General features: G+C 40.6%; 1 protein-coding gene across 4 annotated transcripts in view; it reads right to left on the bottom strand.

Annotated features, from left to right (window-relative positions):
- Positions 1–26,003, bottom strand: part of plppr1 (phospholipid phosphatase related 1) — a 106,891-nt gene that overhangs the window by 8,108 nt on the left and 72,780 nt on the right. For all 4 annotated transcript variants that reach the window (XM_085793816.1, XM_085793818.1, XM_085793815.1 and 1 more), the window contains 4 exons: positions 16,130–16,318; positions 9,097–9,229; positions 3,971–4,221; positions 675–851 (listed from right to left, as the gene is read on the bottom strand). In XM_085793816.1, coding sequence (XP_085649942.1) covers positions 675–851; positions 3,971–4,221; positions 9,097–9,229; positions 16,130–16,318 — 750 coding nt within the window. The remainder of the gene's footprint in view (positions 1–674; positions 852–3,970; positions 4,222–9,096; positions 9,230–16,129; positions 16,319–26,003) is intronic.

The raw sequence follows: 26,003 nt of genomic DNA, 5'->3' as shown, positions 1-26,003 counted from the left end.
GTTTAAATGCACCACATACTGTAGCCTCTCCAGTTTACATTAAACATTTATAGATGGATGACAAATTAAAGAGAACATCTGAAAATGAGTCGAAAAACAAGATGACAATGCCCCAAATCCAGGGGGAAAGAGAGGTCACTGAGTAGGAAAGTGATGCTACAGCCTATACAGCCACCACACTGCAATCCAGTCTGAAACCTATGGGAGATTTTAGACAGCGAGAAAATATATTTTGGAAGAATGTTGTTCTTCCCTCTATTAGAGTTTAGAGACTCATAGAATCAATGCCAAGCTGCACTGAGGCTGTTCTGGCAGTGTGCAGTGCCCCAACACCTTACTAAGACACTTTATGTTGGTTGTTCCTTTAATTTCTCACCCATCTGTACATAATAATAAAAAAATCTGCTGCGCATGGGAACTTTCGGGCATAAATAAGCATCAAGTCTGGCTACAAAATGGCACCCAACCCGCATTAAAGCTGCACCCTGAATTAATCATTTAATTACTGGTTTGGGTCAGTTCCAAAATTAAGCTGAAAATTATTATTATAATTAGAAAATAACTCGGGACCAGAATCCACCTCAGGATAATCATCCTCCTTTTTCTCACCACTCCCTCCTTTATTCTCATTTCTGTACTTCAACCCAAACCTTTCATCTGTGCATTGTTCTCACCAGAAACAGAGCGACGGCTGATCCCAGTATAAATCCAGCCACTACATCAGAACAGTGGTTTCGGTACTCCGAGACTCGATTGAGGCCGGTGAGAAAGGCTGAACAGAGCGTGCCCAAACAGAGCACAGGCTTGGCCAGGCGGCTGGACTTGGTCTTGATGGTGCTGGTGATGTACATCTGGAAAAGAGGAGAGTAGAGGGATAAGATCAAACCAGAGATGTGAAAATACAAGACATAAGGTCTTGTTTCTGTGCCCCAAAGGATGAGCAGTAGCCCCAGTTCCTCTCTTTAACTAGACAAGAACAGAAGCAAGACTCATGCAGAGCAACTGGAGGCGTTCCCACAGAAATTGAGTCAAATATTTTACCATTTCATGACAGCACAAAGCCTGCATTGCACCGCAAAACAGTTCAGGAAAGATGTCAAAAACTTACATCATGAGAGTGAAATAACTTTCCAAAACAAAGAGTTTTTTTCCATAGAGAATAAAAGATGAATCTAATAAAGGAATCTCTTACTGGGAGTGAAAGATCTCAGCATTTAAAATCACTCATCCTATATAGTGTATGTTCTTACTTTTTGAACTTTTACCTACTCTCATGCTACCTGAGGAGCTGTACATATCAAATGATCTTTTCATCAGATACTGTATCTGTCCTTGTATCCCTTTCATTAAAATCTGCACTTCTGTCCCTCTCTTTTCCGAGCCTCTACAACAGGCCGACGTCAAATAGCAGCTCTTTAGAAAGTCCTTCAAAGGGCCTTTGACAGTTTTCTTAATTTGCCTGAACCCCTTACCAAGTGTCACAGCAGTGGGAATACTACTTTATCATATTTTTCTTTTAAACATCTGCTAAATTTCTTAAATTCTGTTTTCACTTCATCGTTATATATTTTTGAATAAACGGGTTGGGTAAAGGTGTTTTTTTCTATTTTACCATAAAGTTGCAGCATGACTAAAGGTGAAAATGCACCTTCTGAATGAACTGCATTCTTCCACAAAAAAATCTCAGGAAATATGAATCCCCTCCCTCCCTTGCCAGTTCCTCCACCGAAGAACCAAAGGTGTTATGTTGCACCTCTTTAGAGCAAATAATCCGTTTAATTCAGCTCCTTTGTCAAACTGCAGATCTAGTGTATAATTTTAATCAGCCCAGGCTAAAAGGATCTATTCTTGTGATTGTTTGGGCATGATTTTTTTTTAAACATTCTATTATTTGTTTCCACCAAGATGTAAAATAAATACCATTCAGTCCCAAATGAGTAACTCTGGTGCCACAAGTACATTCGATAGTGATTTTTAATTAACGTGCTTCGGCTGTGTTGAAGAAAATCTATCCAGAAATCTGGTGGAGGAATTGCAGCATTTGTTTTGGTCCACATTCTATTGTGGGGGCACTGATTTAAACAAACAGAAATAAATCTACAACAACAACAAAGGAAATAATTGTCGGTTCAGTAAGCTCAGTAAGTACCTACAGTACGTCACAAAGGGAGAATGAAAACCCAGAGGTGAGTATACCAGGAAAGTCTTTGTTCAAATGAGCAGTGCTCAGGAGGTAAATAATTAATTAGAGGGTTGGGTTTGAATCCCGCTCTCTCTGGAAAGACACCTTACCCATCTTGCCTTATGTGAATGCAGCTGTGGCTATAGACGTAGCATACACCACTGGTGTGAATGTGTATAAACGAATTATGCTTTCTGTAACGCGCTTTGGGTATCGATAAAAAAATATTATTATTAAATTATACTGCAGCTATTGTTGTTGTAAACTTCATTCACCAATAACACAAACTGAGATTTGCAGCAAAGAAGCATCTAAACAACACACGATTTAGGTTGTGTCTTTTGGTGCAGAAGCTAAATAGATCTCAGCAGTTCAGAAGAACTGATACTGTAGTCTTGAATATCTTCCTTTATACAGTTTCATGTATGGCATTTTCAAAATAATACAAGTTTGCAGCAACACAGAGAAGAGTTCCTGAAATTTAAATATATTCAGCTTTGCATTCTTGTAACATTGTTGGACTCACAGAGTACAAAGAAAGGATATTAAAATAGATGCAGCAGAGATAGAGATGATGTGTTTTATATTCCTTGTCAAAATCTGGCACCAACATTACTTACAATGCAACTTGACCATTGACATTTGGGCTTGGCTGTGTTATACAAATAGCAGCTAATGTAGCCTCCAGCTACGAGTCTCAGAGACGAGGAGGAGGCTACAGAGGTCCGGTAAGCTCACTTCTTGCTGACTCCACAGCCCCCAGATTGTGCTCCTTGTCAAATTTGTAGTCTTCACATCCAACCGACGCTGACTCAAGTGGCAAATTTTTCACACAGTGTATCAGATGTTGCGCAACTCCTACCGAAACCACAAAAAGCTTTTCACAACTTTTTCTAGCAGTGCTCCCCAGATTGGACACGGACTTTGATGTTTCAAATCAGTGAAATTGCTCTTGATCTCTTCTGATAACATGGACGGTGAACTATATACTGTACACCAGTCAGCATTAGCAACAACAGTAAAGTCGCTGTGGCTGACTGGTGCATATCCACGGACTGCTTGAAGAGTTCATTTGGAATAGTTTTTAATTGGATTTTTAAAAATTAATTTGTAGTTTCAATTATTTTCCACCAGTCAATGGCTTTTAAAAGGTACCGGTACACAGATGAGTCACAAGGTTAATTCCTGTCACCTATTTTTATGTTGTGACTAATCAGTGTATGTCGAAACAATACAGTATATAGGCCAATGAGTAATGAGCTGTTCTAAAGTCTACAAGGGAAAGCAAATTTTTAAGGGGTTATTCTTATCTTTCACTATTGCTACATAGCCACCTAAGGATTAAACGTCAGGTCTAGAAAAAAGAAGTTTAGAGGAAGTAGGTTCTGTAAAAAAAACAAAAAAAAACAAGATCAATAACTCTTGTTTAGTTTGTCACTTTCCGATACCGAGTCACTGTCCGTCCTATCGCCCCAGAAAAAGTAGCACTGCTCAGAGGATGTAAAACCCTTTTGATTTGTAAGCATAATCACAACTGAAGCTCTTTGTCTCAAAACTGGTGAGTCAAGAGCTGGTAATGCTAACACTGGCTATTTAGCAGTAGTAAAATGTGCAGATGGCTTACAAAGAAAGCACCATGAGAAAGAGTTAACTTTTCTAGAGAAGACAGGTCAGGTGACCACATCCTGATCCTTCCAATTAAATAGTAATAACACTTGTTAAACTACATCTACAAGTTGAATGATTTTTAAAACAAACTTCATGATAGTGCAAGTCTGTTGTTCTCACCGTCAGGTAAACAGCCGAGTAAACACTCAGCGAGGCGTCCTTGGATGGGAACGACCGGCGGGCGTTCTCCACCACGACAGGGTTCCCGGTGCAGATGTTGCCGTTGACGATAAACTGATGATTAAAGCGACACTCTGTGCCAGTGTAGTTGGGCTTGCAGACAGACAGGAAGTAGGGTGAGAGACCGCCCGTCACCACCTGGCCCGCGTTGACGAAGATGTCTGTGGCAAACAGACCGAATGCAAACACACCTGTAGCAAACAGAGACAGACACAGCACTCTGAGAACTAGCATGAAAGTTGTTTTTTTTTAAACTGTAAAGAAAAATTAACAAAAGCTCTGCCATATCTTGATAGTAACATTATCATGATCTAGAATAAATATATATATGAATATATATAGGCCTATATGATGCTATTGGTCAAATTGTATCTTCAAATACAAGTGTAGGGATGTGGAGCCAGTCTGTAATATTATCTCAGCTGGGATATTAACACGTTATTCAACACCAATGCCTGTGTGTTGCAAGACCCCTACAGTAATTAACACATAAACACAAAGTCTTAAAGGCCTCACCCACTCACATATCCACCTTACATCATGATGAACCACCTTCTATCTTGGGTTAAATTGGCCTGTGAATGTCTGGCTCCCAGTGCTTGCACATAAGCTCCCTACTGCCATTAGACTGAGTTATGCCCAGAATGTAATGTTAATATTTCATACATCACTTAAATATTTTTACGGGTAAGTGAGTATTAAAGTCACTACAGATATCTCTTGTATGGTCAAACGTAGGAGCTGAGTTGTACAGTATTGATTCTGTACTATTACAGATAACTTTACTGCATGTTTTCCATCATAAAACAGGTTTTTGTTGTTTGGATTTTGTCTGTTTTGCAGCATGTATGACTCAAACTGAAATATTGGAGTTAAACTGGAAAGAAAGGGGGGGGGGGGGGGGGGGGGGACGAGCGGACAACAGGCAGGGAAAGAAACATAAACACAGGAAAAACAGCATCTAATATGAATGATTGCACTGACACTTTGAGTGCACCAACCCTGACCAGTGTCTGCGTCTGCATTCCTTTTGCTGTGAAATATGACTGTTGATTATCTGGCCTGCTTAGCCATGAAATTACTCTGCTTTGTATTCTCATCCAAAAGAGGGGTGGGTGCAGAGGGCCGGGGCATAGGGGGGATGAGAGGGTTCTGGGTGCCTGTGAGGGGCACAGGGACATGATTGTGTGAAGGGCAATGCGGGAAATAGAGAAGAGAGGGGGGAATTAGGGTGAGCTGGGAGGGGAGCCATAGAGCGGGAAACGAAAAGCCTCGGTGATCCTACAAATTTGAGAGATTGTTCGGGAACAGACGGAAATATAAATCATCTGAATTGCCTAATGAATTTCTGATGAGTGTTCCATAAACTGCAGGGGTTACTTAAAAATGAACAATACAATTCCGATTATGCCAGAAAGCGACCACCTTTACTGGAACAATCAAAGGGGGTCTGTCAGTTTGCCCAATTATATTCAAGCTTTGTGGCCGTAAAGTAATTGCACTTCAAAGAATCTACCTGGAGGTCTTGTTACCGCATAAAGAAAAGTGACCCAGGTGTGGAAAAAAAAAAAAAAACATACCTGTAACTGTGCTGGAGTGTAGCTTTGTTGTATGAATGAAAATCTGTCTATGCAGAACCTATACAGTAGATAACCCAACAAGTTTAAAGATTCTTTAAAAAAAAAATCTATTATGTGATTAAAAAGCCACAACCAGCGAGTTTACCTGCTTTAAACAAAAACATCTAGTGTGGTCAGCCAGTCAGACCAGTCCAACCAGGATGGTTCGGGGCTGAAAATGGATCCAACATGGAAGTGTGGAAAAAAACAAAAGCAGTTGTTGGAATGACCACTTGTAGCTTGGTCCAAAACAAATCCACCCTCTTTGTCTTCCATGTTAAAATGCCCAAATGTTTATGGTATTGGTCTTTACAGCTCAAATTTCCTCCTTCACGACCACTGCATGTGGTGTGAATTGTGATACAACTTGCCCATTTAAATTCTATTATAGTTTAAGTTCTGTATAATAGAGGGTTTTTGCCAAAAACCAGCATTCACATTCATGTCTCTGCTCTCTCCCTCCCTTTCCCATTTTTGGATAACCTGGGAGTTGGGGGCGGAGTCAGGCACTGCCAAGAAGACAACAGTGAGCAGCTCACTGTGAGCTCCAAAACCGCCCTTCAGAGACCTGTGGGTGACCTACATCCATCTTTATTTACAGTCCGTGGATACAACCAGTGCCAATTAAGCCACACATGTCAAGTGTAGGCCCAAGAGAAATACACAACAGCCTATCATGTGCGTGACTGGTGGTGTGAAGTGATTTTATTTACACATGAGGACTGTGGTGTTTGCAGCTGCTGTCAGACCATGCTCGATGTGGTAAACATCATTAAAAGAATGCCTGCTGAATACTATAATGACATTGATTCAAATTTATTTGACTCAAATTTTCTATCCATGACTCTGTGAGGATGATCAAAGTTTAAGTTTGGGCGTTTAACATTCGAAAACTGTGCTTAGTCAGGGCTGTGTGGTTTCATCAGGTTTGATTGAACGTAGCCTGCCATATAAGAACAAGCAAACAACTGCACAACTGTCATGACATAGCGATTCAAATGATGCTTAGTTCTCGCCGCCTTTGGCAGAACATTTTGTGTTCTTGCGCTCTATACGACCAAATCTATCATCATAAGAACCTGACTGAGAAAATGGATTTTCACACAGCGGCAGGATCTGGAGCCCATCACCACGTCAGGATACACCACCGTCCTATTTCCTAGTGTCAATGAGCATCAGTGCCTCAGAAAAGCAGCAAATGTATCACATTTGCTCCACAAGATCAGATCCCCAGATCCCATACCTTCAACTCTTTCTGTCTGCCTGGCACGTCAGGTGTGTGATACGTGCATCAAATGTGACACAGCCAGTATATGCTGCACCTTTTTCTCAAGTAATGAACTTTAAGATCAAAGCTGTTAAGTGTGTCAGGTGTAAACTGTGGTTTACATGCATGGGCACCTGTAAGACGGACTGATTGGGGCTGGGCAGGCAGCAGCTATACTGACGTGTGAGAGAATAAAAGTGCAAACGCGTCTGTGATGGTCTGCTGCTGCCAACCGATGACCCACTTTATTTCTCATTTTTCATCCCTGTCACCTCATCCGTCACCGCTGTGCATCCACCTGTGTCTGACAACAGGGAGACGGCTGATCCCATTGACTAGCATGTTATTCAGAGGTCACTGGTACTGTGTTTGCTTGATGACCGTGTTGGTTCTAAACTGCTCACTCCCTATCTTCTCCTTTTTTTTAATAAGGATTACGCCAGAAGTGTTTGGAATGTGAACAAACTAATCTTCAACACCAAATCCTAAAGCTCTGAATCAACAGAGCTACTGTTGGAATCAGTGGCTTTTTTGCATTGGAGCTCCCCTCACAGGTGACTGACAGCACTCACATACAACTGTCAGCTCAGCCATGCTATACACTACAGCATGCTGCTTCCTGATTAAAAGCTTACTGAAAGACTGTGAAAGTCACACAAACGAGTCTGATGTTGCAGATGCACGGGTGCCTGAGCTATTAACCCGCTTGCTTAAAGAGTGTTGTGCTAAAATAAACAGCAGAAGACTGAATCCCAAACCCAATATAATCCGAAACCGAGCTGCAGAAAGTCAAAATCAACACCTTGACGTGATGGCGATGTGACCGCCGAGGTGCCTATTTGAATAATGATGTGATCTCTTTGCTACAAAATAAAACAAACTACACAGCTGGTGAGTGTGAGTCTTTGGACTGAGCTGAGTGAAATGATCTGAATCAGTGAAATGATCCATCAATTTACTTGGTTTTGCTCCAGTGCAGCTGCACTGAGGTGATGCACGAGGCAAACACTGTGGAGGCTTTACAGGATCAAAAAATATTTGCACATTCCCCCTCTCTCTGTCTCCCCCTTTCCTGTCTATCTATACTGTGTGCTATCAAATAAAGGCAAAAATGCAAAAAAAAAAAAATATATATATATATATATATATATATATATATATTTGCACCTTCCATCAGATCAGTCACAATCTTCATGTAAGTAACAGGCTGAACATGAGGGGTCATTGAGCAAAGCCTGCAGATGACATGAGGTATGAGGAGATCAAGTGGCAGATTTAGTTTCTCCTATGGTCAGGGATTCACCATGTTCTCTATGAAATGAAATATTGCAACTCCACGTCCTAACCCTGCACTTCCAAACTTAATTCAATTAATATTTTTCTCTTTGAATTATATAAAATATTATATAAATTACATAAAAATTCTATAAATATCAGTGTATCCAACAAAATTCAACTGTAAAACTTAACTTACTTGTATTTTACTACAGCTGTTTTTGGAGATAGGAACCCACTTCCTGAGGGACGTCCCACTGAGTATATTATTGTAAACCTAACTAATAGGCACTGAACGTACTTCTGTGGTTGTAACAAATGCAAAAAGAAAACTTGTTCTTTTTTATAACAGTGTCATTAGGCAAATGGCACAGAGAGAACAGAGGTGGCCACAGACAGACAGACAGACAGGGAGGTCAGGGACAGTCAATCAGTCTGTAGTCTCAGTTAAAGTTTGTTCGGCTTTAGTTTATCAGTGTTTTTTTTAAGTAGTCTAATAAGCCTTTCCAGTATTTCCACTTCAAGCAATTACAGTACACAGGGGTTAAAGTGGACTTAAACGATCCAGAACAGCACTGACACCTTTGATTAATAAGTAAATAAATCTGAGTGTAAACAGAGTGAGAGAGAGGAGCAGACACACACACACACACTGAGGGAGATCAGCACACGGGCCAGGGTGATGATGGATGATTTTAACACTGCTGCAACAGAAGCAACTTATCCAGGAACACATAGGTCACACAACCTAGACATTATAAATATATGCGATCATAGTGCAAATGAGGAGAGTTGCTTGTCAAAAGATACATGTATATGTGGTTAATGCAATGTTTCAGAGTTGTCCGGATAAAGATGAACAGTCTCGGGGTAGTTTGGGGACTCTGAGGTGAAAACCTTCCTACCTATGAAGCGTATGATGCGCCGGATAAGAGGGTTGAGGTAACAACAGTCTCCTGTCACAATGGTTTTCTCCTGGGCCAGGAGAGCTTCCCTCGTCGACTTCATCACATACATGGACACCTCTCCAATGAAAATCTACACACAAGAGAGGGACGGAAAAATCAGCAAATAAAAAATATGAACAGAGGCAACAAAAGAAACACATACAGAGGAGGAAGGAAGGGAGAAAAAAAAGTGAGACACCCCATTATAGGGTGGAGGAAACATTTCGCCCCTGTCTGGCCTGTGTACATAAACCACTGTGTCTTAATGCAGCCTTTCTTCAGCTCCATTATAGTGTGGACATTACATCAGCTCTAATGGAAAAACTGCTGCTGGACACACAGAATGAAACTCATTCCCAGCTGCCTTGGGTGATGCAGGCTGCCACAAAAAAAAAAAAACATGTGTGTGTTTATGACAGAGTGAGTGTGTGCATATATGTGCACACATCTGGTTTTTGCCTTTGGTATGTGTGTGTGTTTGTGTTCACAAAAAGAGTTTGTTTTGTGCCCCAGGACAGGTAACAAAACTCCTGTGTTTCCCTCCCTTGTGAAGTTTTTTCATGTTTTTTTTTTTTTTTCATTCTCATGAATGCAACTCTACCCTATTTATTTCTTTGTGAGTACCAGCAGTGAGAACAACCAATGTTGTGATGTTTTTTTTGGGGGGGGGTCTGACAGCACTCACATAAAATGGGCATGGGCATGTTTTTAAAGCTTTGCACTAGATCCATTCCTGTCTGGATTTGTCAGCATGACGAAGGCTGAATTAATATTTTCAAACACTTTTTTTCCCTCCTTCCTCTGGATGATGAGTGACATAAAGCATGCAAATACTGAATCAAACTATCATCAAATGCAGGATGACAGATAATCCATATTTTGATGTATAATGACCCAGAAACATCTGTCTTCAAATGCAATAGGCTTTTTTATCTTCAAATAGAGTGTAACAGTAAAAAAGAAAATAACGGCAACTTGTAGCATGAGATTCGGTGCGGCTGGGGCCGGTCTGAGCATCACGACCACACACTTTCCCTACAGGCTGTGAATCCTGGGTTGTTTAAAGGAAACCCGCCGCCTAAATGCAAACAAAATTATTCATTACTCTTCTTTAGGTCTCATGTGAGTAACAGTCAAGAAATTATTTAGGTTGATTTTTTTCTTCTTGTTTCACACATATGCAAATACAGTAGTCCACCATGTCACACAGACATAGCAATGCTGCATCAGAAATATGGGCCAGTTTTGCTGAAGCTTTACCTTCATCTCTGGTAAATAAACAAAATTCAAATTTGTTAGCAATCACTTCATTTCCATCCAGCTCCTTGAAACTCTGCTAATCAGTGAGTCACTTCTTGATACTTCTTCTTTTTTCTTTCTAAACGATGACATTAACATTTTCGAGCATCTACAGCCACCGCCTCAAGGTATTTGTCTCACTAGAGTCTGCCTCAACGGTGAAAAGGTTAGTTACCACTGACTGATCGCCTCGTTTCAACTCGTGTTACACCCCGCCCTCCTGTCTACAAATGTCATGAAAAGTGACTAGAAACAAATGTGCCATGTTCGAAAAGTGAGAAACAATGTGGCATTCAGCTGACGCAGAGATGTCTGAGCTGAAAATGAAAAGGTTAAACAAACAGACGTGAAAAAGAACATGCAAATCTTTCACAGGATGTCTCATTAGTAACAGAACTTCAGTTGGAACTCAAACCCCAAAAAACAAAGTTCTAGTTCATGTATAATTTAAATAACACTGCCCTATCCACCACTGTAACATGTTTATAGGAGCTCAGGTTCACAACCCCCTTGAAAGTCTATATAACACCTTACCTGTTGCCTACAGTATTTAAATTAAGCATTCTAAATGCATTTCACCCCTTTTTCTTTTTTGTAGTTACATATTAGATGTGAGTGCTGAACACTGTGGAGGACCATAAATAATTCATGGTGCGGTTTGTTCCACCGTACTGACGGCCAAAAGTGGAGAATTTTCGATCAGAAAAAAAATCAAGTGCGTAGCCTGAGGCAGCGAGAAACTTCTATTGATTGTAGTGGTTTAGAAACTGTTTATATTGTTTGATAAGATTTTCAAATTCTAATAAAAACAAATCTTCACTGTAGGAGTTGAGCATTCGTTAGGAAATATGCAATAACCAGCAAAAGCTGCCAAACAGATCATACAACTATACGATCAGAGCTGTGGAGGGAATAATTCATTTCTTTCCCCCGACATTTCTTAATTATTATTAATTCATAATCAATCCAGTTATAGTTGTGGGAGTTCCACTACAAACTACATCAATACATTATAAAGAATCAGACAAAGGTTTCTGAAGGCCATTTTATTTTCATTGATGATTTGCTGATGACAAATGCTCATTACAAGTTCCTTAAGCTTGATGAGACATTACCAAACCTCTTGCTCTGATCCAAATATATTTAATCCATAACTAGATAAAAGAATAAAATATAGAATTTTACTTACTTACTTTTTTTTTTGATTAACCCCGTAAAATCCACTGGCCATGCATTTGAAGCACTGCAATCCACAGGCAGGTGGGTTTTAAGGGGTTAACATTATCATAATCTTCCTGACAAAAAAAAAAGCTGCATATTAATATCAATGTAATGTGCATATTTATGGAACATTTTTGCACCTCAGCTCATTGTTTTGCTCTTCCACAACAATGTTTCCTGTTTGGTTGAGTCTCTCTGTATTAATCAAGATCAGAGATCATCAAACAGTGAAAAAATGAAACCTGACCCTGAATAAAAAACAATTAAAGCTATTTTAATTTATTTTTAATGAGCTGATAATCCTCAGTATTGCTACTGTACCAAGATACATATAATGTTGTAGAATTATTCATCAAGCAGCTAAATTAGTTTAGTTTTTTTGTTCTTTTAAAGCATTGGAGTTGCAGGTTTCTTATTTAGGTTACTACAATACAACACTGATGTTGTTCAGATGTTAAAGTTAGTTTATGAGTGACTGTAGTAGCTAACATTAGGCAGCCAGTTGTTTCTGTTGGAAGCACACTTGAGTGGAACAGCGTCATGCTTTCATTCCCTTGGCTCTGAGGGCGGAGGGTGACTGATGCCTTGTCAGCGGCTGAGCAGGTTTATGGGCCGACGAACGGGTACGACCCATCTAACCTCCACAGCCTCCCAATGGTCCGGCCATGTGGAACAATCTGCATAAATTACTGCCTCCCTGCTAATTGGCCAACATCCCAGCCTTGTCATCATTAATTCTAACCGGCCACCTCGCTGGTTTATGACGCATGCGGAGATGGAGCGATATACAGTGTCAAGCATAACCTCAGCACCTGACACAGCACTATCAAAGGGCACAATTAAAAAGTTGGGGATGGCACGCAGATGGATAAAGAGACTGTGAAACACAAAGGCCACATTCTGTATATCCAGGGGAGAGAAATGGATGGATGGAAGTTTGGGAAATGACCGGCAGTGTTGAACCAAACTTTAACAGCTGACACAGCACACTGCAAGGAGGAAGTCTGTGATCAGGGGAAAGCAAGATTAAGGAAAAAAAGTTTTAATCTTAAAAGGATTTAATGAGTTTTATGTAAAACTACGTCACCATAAGAAACAAAAGAAAATAACTACCCTGATATACAAAAAGCATAAAGGCAGGAACCAGACTTGAGCTTTCATTTTCTGAAAGTAAACTAATTTTATTTACATAATTTTCTACATTAAGACTCACTCTTAAATTAGTTTATTAAGTTAGGTTGTAGTTTTCTTTGATTCCTCCTATTTATTTAGTGGAGTAATCAGTGCAGAAAGAGTCTTGTCACAACTGCACACAGATGCACTCTCACCAAATCAGCTGGAAATAATATCGTCTGTCACATTTCCCGGCCAATCGGAGCACTCTTCCAGATTTTAAACCAATTTATTCTATTTCGCAGAGTGTGTGTCAAAGCGCGTGCATGTTTGTGCGTGTGTGTGCAGGTGGACCGCTGATGCATCTCCCCACCAATTAGTTACGGGGAAGGGAACGCGAGCAACAGGATGCGTTTTATTTGTTCAATAAAAGTAGCAATAATTCAGGGCTTACTTCTCCATAACAGGCCAGTAACAGCACTCGCTGTTTAGAGCCTGGGAGCAGGGGAACCAAATGCCCCAGATAATAAACAAGTGAAAGAGGAGGCAGCACAACAGTGATATCTCATTACAAATAAAATGGGTGGCGTGCGTCCAGGAATGACACATCTTTACAGTAGCAATCACCTCCGTGATTAAGTGCCTCCGGAAATCACAATAGAAAAAAGAAGCTGTCTATTCGGAAAGATGTTTAAAGCTGCGATATGGAAATGAAACACATACGCTACACCGCTAAAAGCCTCCTCACTGCACTTTGCGGTCTATAAATTCTGACTAAACTTTTGGATTTGCAGCAGACGGGTAGCCGCCTGACACACATCTGAAAGCATAATGATGGAGAGATAGCGAAACGTACATTAAAGTACAAGAAACTCCACTGATGTAGAGGCCATTAAAGGTGTGAGTAAAACTGTTGTCCTATCTGCTGGAAAAAGTACAGCTATTTGAAATTAATGTGAGCACGGTTTCCCATAAAACAGAATGAGAGGATGACTTTATCTCTGCAGTTTTGTGACTTATTATTTTCTTACAGGAAATAATATGACTGTGATATGTACTGTTTTTATGTTATGGGACTCCGGATGGAAATTAACATTGCCGCTATAATCCGGCACATTTACATGTTTTTATATGTTCATTAATGTGCACTGTCCGAGTTAGAGAGCTCAACACACATATGAATTTTCACAGATTTGTGCACCACCGCAGAAAGAAAGCTGTAAAAAAAGAGAAAAAAAATCAAAAATGGGAAACATCACCAGTTGCAGCACAACTAAACATCCTAAATACAAACACACACCACAAACATAGAAATGCACTGTACTAGCAAACAGTGTAGAAAAATGAGCTAAAAACCTCAGCTTGAGGTATTACTGAAATATTATTACAAACATATAAAGTGTTTATTGTGTAGACTAGGATAACACACATCCTGTGTCATTTAATAACTTATTTAAAGGTGCCCAGGTGTGTCCTGTTTTGTGACTGAGAACACTTATTTCAACTCGCAGCCTTTCTGCAACTGGTGAAGGTGTTTTCTTCATTTGTCTATTTACATGTGTTTTCTTCATTTGCAGTGGGACAAGCTCTCACTACACAAAAACAGATTAGAGTTATATACATAAAAAAAAAAACACAGGATTGTAGTGGGAGAGAATTGTGTGTGCTGTATACAACAACAACACAGTGAGGAGAGACTGTGGAGGGATTGCAGATTCAGATGATTGGTTCTGGTTGCTTCTTTCTTCAGAAGACACAGATCACAAGAACTAAGGCTCTCCTTTGTCGCACCGTTTCTCTCTTTGTGACTCGGCGTTGCAGCAGGTATTTGCGTCAGTGAAAATGATTCATACATACAGACAGTATAGAAAAAAGAAGAGGAGGCTACAGTGCATACTTTTACTGTAGCACCACAACACCAGCCAAAAGCCTTAATTCTTTCTGTTTTAGTTAAAATGCTTAATGGACTCAGCGTCCACTCTTTGGCTACAACTAGATGGCAGCTAATAAGTCTGGGCTCTATAGATCATCACTGTGGAATCAGTTTCAAATGTAAAACAAGGCATTATTATATTACGCACAGACCTGCAAACACTAATCAGGAGATGTTCAGAAAATATTTGACATGGGTTTATTAATGAACTGGCTCAAGGGCCCAGAGGCATTTGATGCCTGGTCTGGCGTGGAGTCACGATGCACAGAGCACAACTGACACCTAGTGGCTGTGTGAGGCTACTTCATCATAAGGTGTCTCAGTTGTATATTTAGCCACTGTCCTACATTCATCTTAAATCATTCAGCAGCTTTACAAATTAAAAGCTTGGACACACAATGGGTGTTTTGACTCTTTTGCTGGAAACACTGGTGTAATGAATGAGGGCTGCACTCCACTTAGCTTTACTAGTGTCACGGCCCTGCCACTGTGTGCTGTATGCTGGCTGACACTTCTATGGAACAGAGCCATTGATAACAGTAGTAATTACACCAGTGCCTTTCCTTATATGACAGGTCATGAATGAGGGTTATGTCACGTCTGCCATGAAAAAGGCCTCTACAGGTAATGCTTATAAAGAGTAAGAAAAAGAAATCATCAAATCTAACTGTTTTGTCCAAACAGATGACTATGGAACCGCAGACATGAAATACTGCCAGATACGCTCCACAGAAAAGAAACAGGAGTTTTAAAAAGATAATTCTGAAAGTCAAAAATTCAGACTCTCCCTTTGTGAATACAACATAAACAAACCTGTTTAGACTTAGTGTGCATCATGGATTAGGGACTTATCTTTTGTTGCTCCGTAAAGGGACAGAGACTATTTACAGGAACTGAGCCAAAGACGACTAGACTGGACTCTGCTTATGTTGAAGACTCAGCATGGTGTTTTTTTTAGTGCCAGACAGAAACCGACAACTGAAAGTGACACTGTATACAGTTCAAAATACAGAGCCAAAAATCTGTGCCAAACCTTCAGCTAAGCTATAGAACTACGATCTGAATAGTCTTCAGACATGACTTCCTTCCATTCTTTGACAAAGAAACTCAAAGGGAAAGAGTGACAATCATTATTATTATTGTACTCTAAGGATATATTAGTCTAATTTAACAGCATATGTCAAGTCTAACATTAAGATACTAGTGTAGTGACATTTTTGGTTAGTATGATATTATTTGATAAAGGAAACAAAGAGGAAGAAGGAAAGGTCTCAGATGTGTAACAAATGGCTGCTGTAACAGAGAAAAGCAGGGAGTGATGGAGGTGGAAAAGAGCAACAACTATTTCCACCTATGCTCCAGAATATGGTGCCAATGTAAGTCGCCAGTTTACCACACATACATGTATAATGGGTTTATACTCACTATAGCTGTGGGAGCAGCAGCCACCACGCAGTACAGGATGAGTGGGGGGATGAAGCCGGACTCCTCCGTGCCAGGGTACGGCTTCATGAGCTCAGCGTCATTACAGAAGAAGCCCTGCACATGCACGCTGAACAGGTCCGTGCACTCCATGTAGTAGGCCAACAACACCGTGCCGGACATGATGACGAGCTGGAAGAAAAACATATTGGAGCCAGAGAGCGAGAGAGGTGGAGGAAGAAGAAGAAGAAGGAGAAGAGGAAGGTGGGAAGAGGAAAAGAGAGTCGTTAAGTTGTATATCCAAGTAGGACCTCCGGCTGTCCTCGCTGATTCACAGTCAGTAGTTTTAAAAGTGGATTTTCTTCAAACGAGCCGCTGTACGGCCGCTCTCTGCACGTTACTCCGCTCCTCTATCAGCTGTGACAGGTTTTAATACAAAACAACTGCACAAATCCTTTAAAACCACATCTCCTTCTCCCTCTCTCTCTCTTTCTCTCTCATGCAAACTCTTGTTGTGCACAAGCACCCCCCACCACCACAACCACCACCACCACCACCGGCACCACCGGCAGCAGCACCACCATCACTTACCACCTCCTCTCCACCCTCAGCCCCTCATCCTTTTATCCCTCCAACATCATCCTTTGTCTCTGGCCTCCTTTCACTCTCTTTCTAGAATCAGCTGCAGGCAATGCTTTTATATATATATATATATATATATATATATATATAAAAATATATATGTAGTATCTTTAGTCACTGATAACGAAGCTACATTGGAATAGCAAGGCTTTTAATGTGGTTCCTGAATATCATCTGCAATTCATATCACTCAGCCCCGGATGTGCATGTAATGCTGCCAATCTAGGCTCCCTGCTGTCACCATGCTGCTGTTTCATAATCGAGGAAAAGTAATGAGATGTTTTCATATTTTAATGTTTGGGAGACACTGCCAAAGAGAAGAAAAGCCCCACGACGTCACCGAAACTGGAAGACGTAGGATATCTGAGTCAGGCAAACATGTTGCCAGTTCATTTAAATATCGGTCACAGTTTCCCTCTAGGAAAAGGAGGACAGAGCAGAATAACAAGAAGCTTTATTTATGTGGAAGAAATAAATACAAGATCAGATTATTTCAGCTTGGTAGAACATGTTACAAGTAGTAGTGTCTTTCAACTTTGTTTGCCGAGAGGATGCAAACTGTGAAATAATTGATATTATGAACGTTTCCTGGGATTCTTGCTGTGTAATACCTCTTATTCAACACCAGGTGTCAGTACGCCACTGCAGAGAGATCAGCATTGCTTCAACACAAATCTACACTCAGAAGTTTATACAATAGACTCATAAACTATTCTGATCGTGACTGACTTTTATTATGAAAAACTAAAACTATCTGACATAACTGAATTTTCTGACATTCTGAACAATGTCAACACTGTCCTTAGACGTGAAAGGAATCAACAAGAATGTATACTTGTTTTAAATCTAGTGTTTAAGGTAAGGTGGTGCTTATAAGACCTCCCCTTTCACTGAGCACACAACAACCACAATATTATAAACGGCAGCACTGAGCAGTCACCTTTAATGCCAGCAAATCCCACACACACATCTTCAGACTCAGTGCAAGTAAAGTAAAGAACAACTTCAAACTGAAACAGTACAGCCTTGTGTGTACCTAGATGCTCTGAATGCAAAATTGAAAATTCAGGATTCCTGAAACCTGTTTAACAGAGCAATCTCACCTTAAAAAAGTAAGCTACATGTAAAGTTACATGCTAACATAAGCAACAGAACAGCCCACTATATTACTACCCACTTGCTATAGCTCAAGACTGTTTTTAGATTAGGCCTGCACTTGGTAACAGTCAGTGATGGGAATAATGTTACAAAATAACGGAGCTACTTTTTCCTGTAACAGATACCTTAATCAAAAAAGTTACTGTTTCCGGCGTCAAAATGCCATTATTGTCAATAAAATCCGCCATTACTTGAATCAAGAAATCCCGTGTGCGCAGGAACAGGCCCACTGAGTGAGTTAGTTCAAGATAAACGGGAGGTTCGGGTTTTGGTAATGAAAGGCTAAGTAATTTGACATATTTGAGCATTTTATCTCGCCTAATAAAAAAAAGAGAGAAGAAAAAAGGTAATGCAATAGTAGCATTGATTTTCCTGGTAATTGGTTACTTTTATAATGTAGAAACTATAACTAATTACTTTTTTTTAAAGTAACGTGCCCAACACTAGTAACAGTCTGCTGTTGCACTCCCCAGTATTTGAAAAAAATAATTTCATCATCAGACTGTTCAGTTTTTGTTTTTCCCTCAGCAATTCTTCAGTTGTCTGTGTATGGAGTAAATCAAATTGAGTTTGGAGAAAACTTTGGTAAACACATTATTTTTTATGTCAAAAGAAGATAGAAACTGTATGTCATTGATGGTGACATAGCATTAGCATCCATTATCCAGTAACATGACCTTAGCTGTAGAAAACCACAAATCTTACAAAGAGCCCAAACGAAAAAACTCAGCCACTTTCAAATCCCAGGTTTTCAGGCAAGTTTCCACTGAGGTCCAACACCAGTATACATGTTTTAACAAGGAAAAATGTGATTTCCGGGTGATGACTCCTTTAAAGAGTAAAATGTGACTGAGTTCATAAATATCAGGCAGCTCAGTTCACCTGAGGCCGTTAGTTCCTGTGGGTCTACAGATCAGTCTCCATGTAGAGTCTGTACAGTCCAAGAAGAAGTGTAAGTCAGCTGTCAATCAGAAAGGACTCACTTTTCAGAGCAACAGCTTGACAGCACAGTTGGTTTTTTTTTTTTACCAGCACAGCACTTTTTATGTTGCCATAGGCTACGACCCACACTGAGCTGTACATGGATTTTTCTGAATCAGTCACCAAAATAAAAATAAAACATTACAAGTGCTATTTTACTGATTATTCTGTCTAATCAAATCAGCTGACCAGAACTAGCTGTTCCAAAAATATGGAGGGCGTGTGTGAAGCAGACTGGACAATATGGCCGGTGGGATTCAGACCGCGAAGGCACTGACGAAGGCAAACTGGAGAGAAACGGGAGAGAAACGCTGGCACGGTCTGGTCCGGTGACAGATGGCGACGCAGAGATGTCCAGGTGTGAGCGCCTGTGTTTGTGTTTGAGTGTGTGCGCTGTATTTGTTTCCGAGCCAACTGTCAGAGTTACACTAAGATAGTTAGCAATATCTTTTACTTTCTCCTGTCGTTTAAAAAAAGGGTTTTCGGCACGCTTCTCATGCATGGACGGCATTGACTACTAGGAGGACCATCATCCCTGTCTGCCACACTGTGATAATCATAACTAAGTAAAGCCACTAGAGTAAAAAGAAATCCTCTTGCCCCTCTGTCTTTAAGCAGATTGTCCACACGCAGCTCCCAAATGACTAAAACAGACAGAGATGGGTTAATTTTGTGTGTTCATGTTGTTCCACAGACGAGTTCCAGCGGGGTAATCGGCTACAAAATTATTCATAGGTCTCATCTGAAAATATGTAAATTCCTCCGCTTGTAGAAATGCCATGTAATACCTTGTGTGATCACAAACCTAAGGATGTCAGGTTTACAAGGAAAACACCTGGGAAGGGGATTGGGCATATCATCTAGAGGCGGTTGTACACTGGGGATGAACTTTTACTATTACTACTATGGTTTCATTTTACTTTGACCTGAACCTTATTTGCATTTCACAAAAAAAAGAAAAAGAGAGCAAAGCTGCCTCAAGCTCATTTACAAATGCAAGAGCAGAGTTTCTGGAAATTCACCAGCGTGGGTTCAGCAGCGGCACTAAAAAGTCAAAGCTGCTAGTAGAAAGAACTGAGCTTATAGTTTGGAGGATCAAGAAGCCCTTGAGGAAGTTGTGGACCATTTTCTTCCTCACTTCATTCCTCCTAATCACACTCTCTCTTCCAGCTCACACTTTCCCCTCTATCACTCTGGCCCACCTAGCTTCTACTTCACTACACCATAAATCAGAGCGAGCAATAAACAACCGGCGAGCCGTTGGACATCACGAGAGTCAGCGGGCAGTGGCAAATGACCAAAACAGGCCATGAGAGACAAGCAATTTCAGCTTGTTCGGCCTGATCTGACTCCTCTCTCCGGTCTGTTCTGCAGTCTGTAGCGGACCTGACTCGGTTTGCGAGTCAGCCCTATAATTACCTTTTGATGAAGATGTCGAAGCGTGCCAACTGAGGAGAAAATAAAATAGTGTTGCAGAGGTCGGATCCCCCCGGAAAGCCACTCGCCAATTTTCGTAAAAAAAAAAAAAAATCCTCATGAGCTGGCTTTTTCTGTGACAGTGGCTCAACACCTGGACAAGTGTCCCCTTTCTCTGTGTGGCCTAACTTGTGTCTCCATTATATTCACTGCACAGCCAAGCAGTCACGCTGCATTAGCCGTGTGAAGGGCAGACTGATGAGAGTGGCTGTCGTAAAATGGGCAATACAAAGTTACTGCAGCACGCCATTATCCTTCTCCCTCGGAGGAGACAATTCACCTCTTTTACCCAAGAGTGTGGCAGGACGTTTTGGTGGTGCGGCCACCTTCCTCTGTTAGATTTTAACAGACCACCTTTCTCTGAAGAACAGTATTTCAGAGGGGAGGACAAGGATTTCCTACCGCTACCGTTCATAATTAAATGACTTGAAGGTCTCCAACAATGTACTGTAATCATTTCCTAATCCTTTTTGTCGACTCAAGACTTGTCCAATCAATACTTTCAGCTGCTTATCATGTAACCGAGACATTATACATCACTGGCACATCAATGTGTAGACTACAGAACAAGACATATTCTGAAAGGTATTGTGAATTTGTTTTGATGTTACTTGTTTATGAAATATGTCTTATATGTATTTGTAATTACCTTCTGTACCGTCAATGTCATCACATAAAAACCCAAACTTAATTACTTTTTTTTTTTACCCATCCCTCCCCTTCCTCAACCCCCTCAAATCTTTTCTCCTCTTTGTTTCCTTCACTCAAGAATCTTTTTACTGTCAATCCCACTGCACATCTCCTCCCTCCTCACAACGGAAACAACCAGGAAAATGTTATATAAATCCAACACCAAGTCCTAGATTTTCAGTTCACTGTCATGTTGTGTTAGTAGACTGAAAGAAACAGACTGACAGGCACTGGCATCTTCGCCTGACTCACCCCGTGGTTTTACAACATGATATTACACTATCAAACTTGTCTTAAAGAGTGACGTCAAAGAAAGCTACTCATTCCTGTTTAATCTAACATATATTCAGCGTACTGTGATAATAGATATGCTAATGATGATGATGAATAATGTTAGCTGGGAGCACAGGCCCAAAAACGAGACAGAGATTCTGTCCCCATGCTGAGTCTCCAAAGAAATTATGAGCCTCTCTTCATCTGAGCTCATTAATATGTAAAGTCCAGCATCTTGTGTCATTCAGGGTTTCATCAAGGGTCATCCAGTCTTTGTGGGGTCTCTCTAAGAATTCAGGGACGGACTTTAAAGGGCCTTTTATGGCTGCTGTTCAGGCACACATTCATGAGATGTATTAATCAAAGGGGGCAAACCAGGCCTGACTTACAGCCTTGGTTCTTTTACACTTCTCATAAAGATGCCCTGGCTCCTATTGGACCAGTCACCAGTCCCAGCTGTAATGTTACTTTTTTAGTAATAATCTTCTTTTGTGTGTAGAGTTCAACCGTGATGGGAGAAAAAGTGTCAAGATGACCATATTATCTAAACTTCTGAACTGTGCCTGTGTGAGCTCTGCCACTGCTGCCTGTGAATCAGGAACTAAACACACATTCTGTGACAACAATAAAAAACACAGTGCAGATGAAGTATTTTTGGCCCTTAAAGTGATTGGTAATACAGCTTCAAATACCAGCCTCTACTATGCATGCAGTGGTGGTTACAGCACTGAAATGGCACTTTGATGTGGGAATTACTCGTCGCTGTCACTGACCATTGCTCAGAACCTGAAGATTAGGATTGTGAAAGCTACAAAATGAACTAACATCAGACAAATATGTGTGAAGAACCAATCTTTGGTCATTTACTCCAGACAAAGGTGATGGGAAAATAATATGTTTGTCATAACAGTGGAAAATCAGCTCTAACCTCTGCCAAGTCTATATTTGAGCTGTTTATTCTGGGTCTCAGAGGCGAAAACGACCAGTGTTGCTCCTCAAATGACATTTTTCCTTCACTAATTCCTTTGGTGGATCCCAAGAGGCCCCAGAGCAGCTAGAAGATCCAATCTCTCTTCGATGTCCTCGCTCTACCCTTGGGTCTCCTTACAGTCAGCTGCTTATAAAAACACCAGCAGATGTTCCCATCAGGGTTGCAACTATCAATCACTGGCATTATCAAATAATAAGCTTATTATCTTTCATACTATAAATTGTCAGAAAATTGTGATGACACACATCACAACTTGCCAAAAGTTCAAGATACTTTTTTTCTCCACCAAATTTTCCTGCTGTTTTGTATGAAGCCAGTTACTCAATTTGCAATTATGTGAAACAGAAACTCCTCATATTTGCTATTTCATAAATGACTCAAGTGATTAATCTCATTATTCAAAATGATGGGCAATTCATTTTCTGCCATCTGAGTGATTTACTAATCAACTACAGAGCCCGCGGGGTTGACCACCTGCAAGGCCAAAAGCAGTTTACATGAAGTTACATGAACTACCTCATTTACCACAATGTTCCCACTTACAATAACTGCATTTATTGCCATATATCATAAATGCTTTCTTTAATGTATTACACATTTATTGGTGCAGTCGCTCTTCTATAATATTTAACCAGGTTTGTAGCTCCAGACTTTTTCAGGTCTCTGCTTATCAACAGAGCAAAGCTTCATATATTTCTACCACAGTAGCCAAAACATGTATAACTTTGCACTTGTTCCACAGAGCAATGCTACACTAGCTGCCATCAGACTGCATATTTTATTTCCTGTCCTGTCTGTTCAAGGACTCTTCACTTCTGGGACTCAAAGACCAACAAAGTTTAATGTGCTCATGGCCTGTAATTCCCACTTGTACCCTCAAAGGCTGCGCCAGCTAAAGTCACATGGCCTTGGTCGTCTTTTGGTATAATTTTAATCACCATCTTAAAAAAGAAAAGAGTGCATACATCCTCTCTCTCCCCTTGCCTTTCCTATCTCAGTTTCACTGTGCTGTCCTGATAGCTAGTTTTATTTGCTAATCTTGCTCCAATGGTATTTTCAGGCAGACAGCTGTTTATCATTAGGTAGCTAATATTCCTCCTCCCTTGGGACATAACACTGCTCATACTGTCATACAAGCTGAATGCTACGTAGCTATTTTCACTATGTTCAGGGAAGAAGAAAAAAAACACATGAAATGATGACATGATTCAGACCAAATCTGATGCCTATGACATGTTTCCCGTCTAATCTGCATAAACTGAACTAGCAGGTTTAATTAGGCTGAGCGCTGTTTCAAAACTAAATTTAACATGTGATTCCCCAGATAAAAGCCCCCCCTCTTTTTTAGAAGAAGAAGAAAATCATATTGCGTCAGCGCAGTCATGAGAGAGACAGAGCCACATCAAAAACAAACGGTCCCTGAGGGGAAATAATGACAGCCTCCAAAATTATTACACCATACTGGTGGAGGAGATTGAAGGAGATGAAAGAAAGAAATTATCTTGGAGGCTGACAGAGGTTAGTCAGGAGATTGGTTTCTTCCTCACAGCCTGGTGTCGCCGATGTGAACACGGGGGGAAGTTTTCATTTTTGTACACAACACCTGGAAAGTCTTGGTGATCCTAGTTAGATTTTATAAAAGCTTGGGGCTCTGCGCATTACATAATCTCATCTGGGGGGAGGGTACGGAATATATCTGCTCTCTCCTCATTCTTCACTGCTCACCTTTACAGCCCTGCCTTTAATTAATCACTCACCCTTTTTTGCAACCTTTCATGTCTTTACCTCCTGCTTTATTGAACCTTCCTCATCCTCCACATCTCCTCTTTTCTTTCCTCTCCTCCTCCTCCCATGTGTCCCACCTTCCTGTTGCACTCTCTCCCAGTCCTCTCATCCTATTCTTATTTTTATCCCCTTTCATCTCGCAGCCCTGCTTTCCATCTCCTAGTTACTCCCACAGTAATGGCAAACAGCCACAACAAATGATGCTCTTGAGGTTAAGTATAGGATGAAAGAAATGCAACAAGTTACATGACTAAATAAACAAATCACCATAAATAAACATCCTCTTTGTCACAATGCCTCTGGCAGAGCTGAGCTGCTCCAATCGGTACGCTGTGTTTCCGTCATGTGACGGCACTGTCCCTCTGCCGTGCTCTGTTCGTGACAGGCAGGGTGAGTAAGAGAAATTTAGAAAAGAAAGGGGCAGAGAGAGAAAGAAACAAAGGAGCAGGAAAAGAGCAAGAGGAGCAGAGAAGGAGTCATACAGGGGAGGATATAGGAGGTGGGAATGGGGGCCAGTGGAGGAGAGATGAAGGGAGAGACGAATGAAGAAGCAGGTTCAACAGAGTGAGGAGGGGCGAGAGAGAAATGAGGCTGTGAGGATGTGAGAGAGGCATCAAAGAGGGAGGAAAAGAGAAAACAGGGACGGGCAGAGTGAGAAGGAAAGATAGATGCCAGGATGAGGATGGTGTGAAGAAGAAAGGGAGCACGTGATAGGAGCGACGTAAATCAAAGAAAGCTCTCAGTGAGCTATCAGCCTTGTCCCTATGCTGCAGCATGAGATGCAAAATGTGATGTAAAACTTAAAAAAAGAAAAAAAATACGGATAATGAGGTGAGTGGTGACAAATCAATATTATAATAAATTAGTTTTTATTTTTCATACAATTATGTGTTATAATTCCACATAAATGTACAAATAAATGACCAAAAACTGGGTATGTCTACATATTGCGGTATAATCTATCATACAATTATTAAAAAAAAGAAAAAAGTAATATTTAAACTGCACTCCAGTAATTCAGTATTGTACTTCCCCAAAGTTGGCGAGAGACCGATTAAAAAATACCTGAGTAATCAAAGCAAAAAAAGATCTACCGGTAATCTGGAGTCGAAGACGAGCTCCCCCCAAAACATTGCACCCTAAATTTCCCATAATGCAACGTATCTTTCGCCCTTAGTTGCCTGTTAAATGAAAGTGTCTTTCAAAAAACATACTGATGGTTTGTAACACATGTCCAAGCCCGAGCTGAGATTCACCTGGTGCCTTATTCCTTTCCATGTCACACAGACCGAGTCATTTGTCCTCAACTCAAGTGAACCTGATAAATCCAATTGTTGGAGTCAGTGCCCCTTTAACAACAGATTTGACCCGAACTTTTCTGGTTGTCAGCACAGATCTCCAGCTGATGTCTGACTGCAGACATCAGTGTGGTGAGTGGTGACCAGGGTTGATGTTTTTTTGAGAGGGAGCCATTTTCAGATCTAATGATGAATTCTGAACAACGCTGTCAACAATTTCATCTCTCTCCTGATCTTGAGCAGTGACACTAACTGATGTATTAAACCAATAAAACATCCATTACTGGGAACTATAATGGTTTTAATTTCCTCATCCTCGAATCATAAGACAAGACAAATCTTGGTGGAGCCTCATCAATAACCAATAACACTTGCTTGCTAATCTGTTTGAGTCGGGTTGAGCTAGTAGCAATGAAGAGCTTTGAAGAGATTTATGTTTCTATGGTAACTGATGACAACAAGCTAAAGTACATGAGGCAGCATCTAACAGCATCCCTCGAGGAAAACTGATTTGACATCTGATCATTAAAACAGACAGATAAAGACATCTCACATTCTCCCAGTCTCACTGTCACACTATTTC

Source organism: Trachurus japonicus, chromosome 12, assembly GCF_045865225.1.
Source record: "Trachurus japonicus isolate A0001 chromosome 12, Traja_1.0".
Taxonomy (NCBI): domain Eukaryota; kingdom Metazoa; phylum Chordata; class Actinopteri; order Carangiformes; family Carangidae; genus Trachurus; species Trachurus japonicus.
The sequence above is the reverse complement of the archived record's forward strand: the minus strand, read 5'-3'. Positions and strand labels throughout refer to the sequence as shown.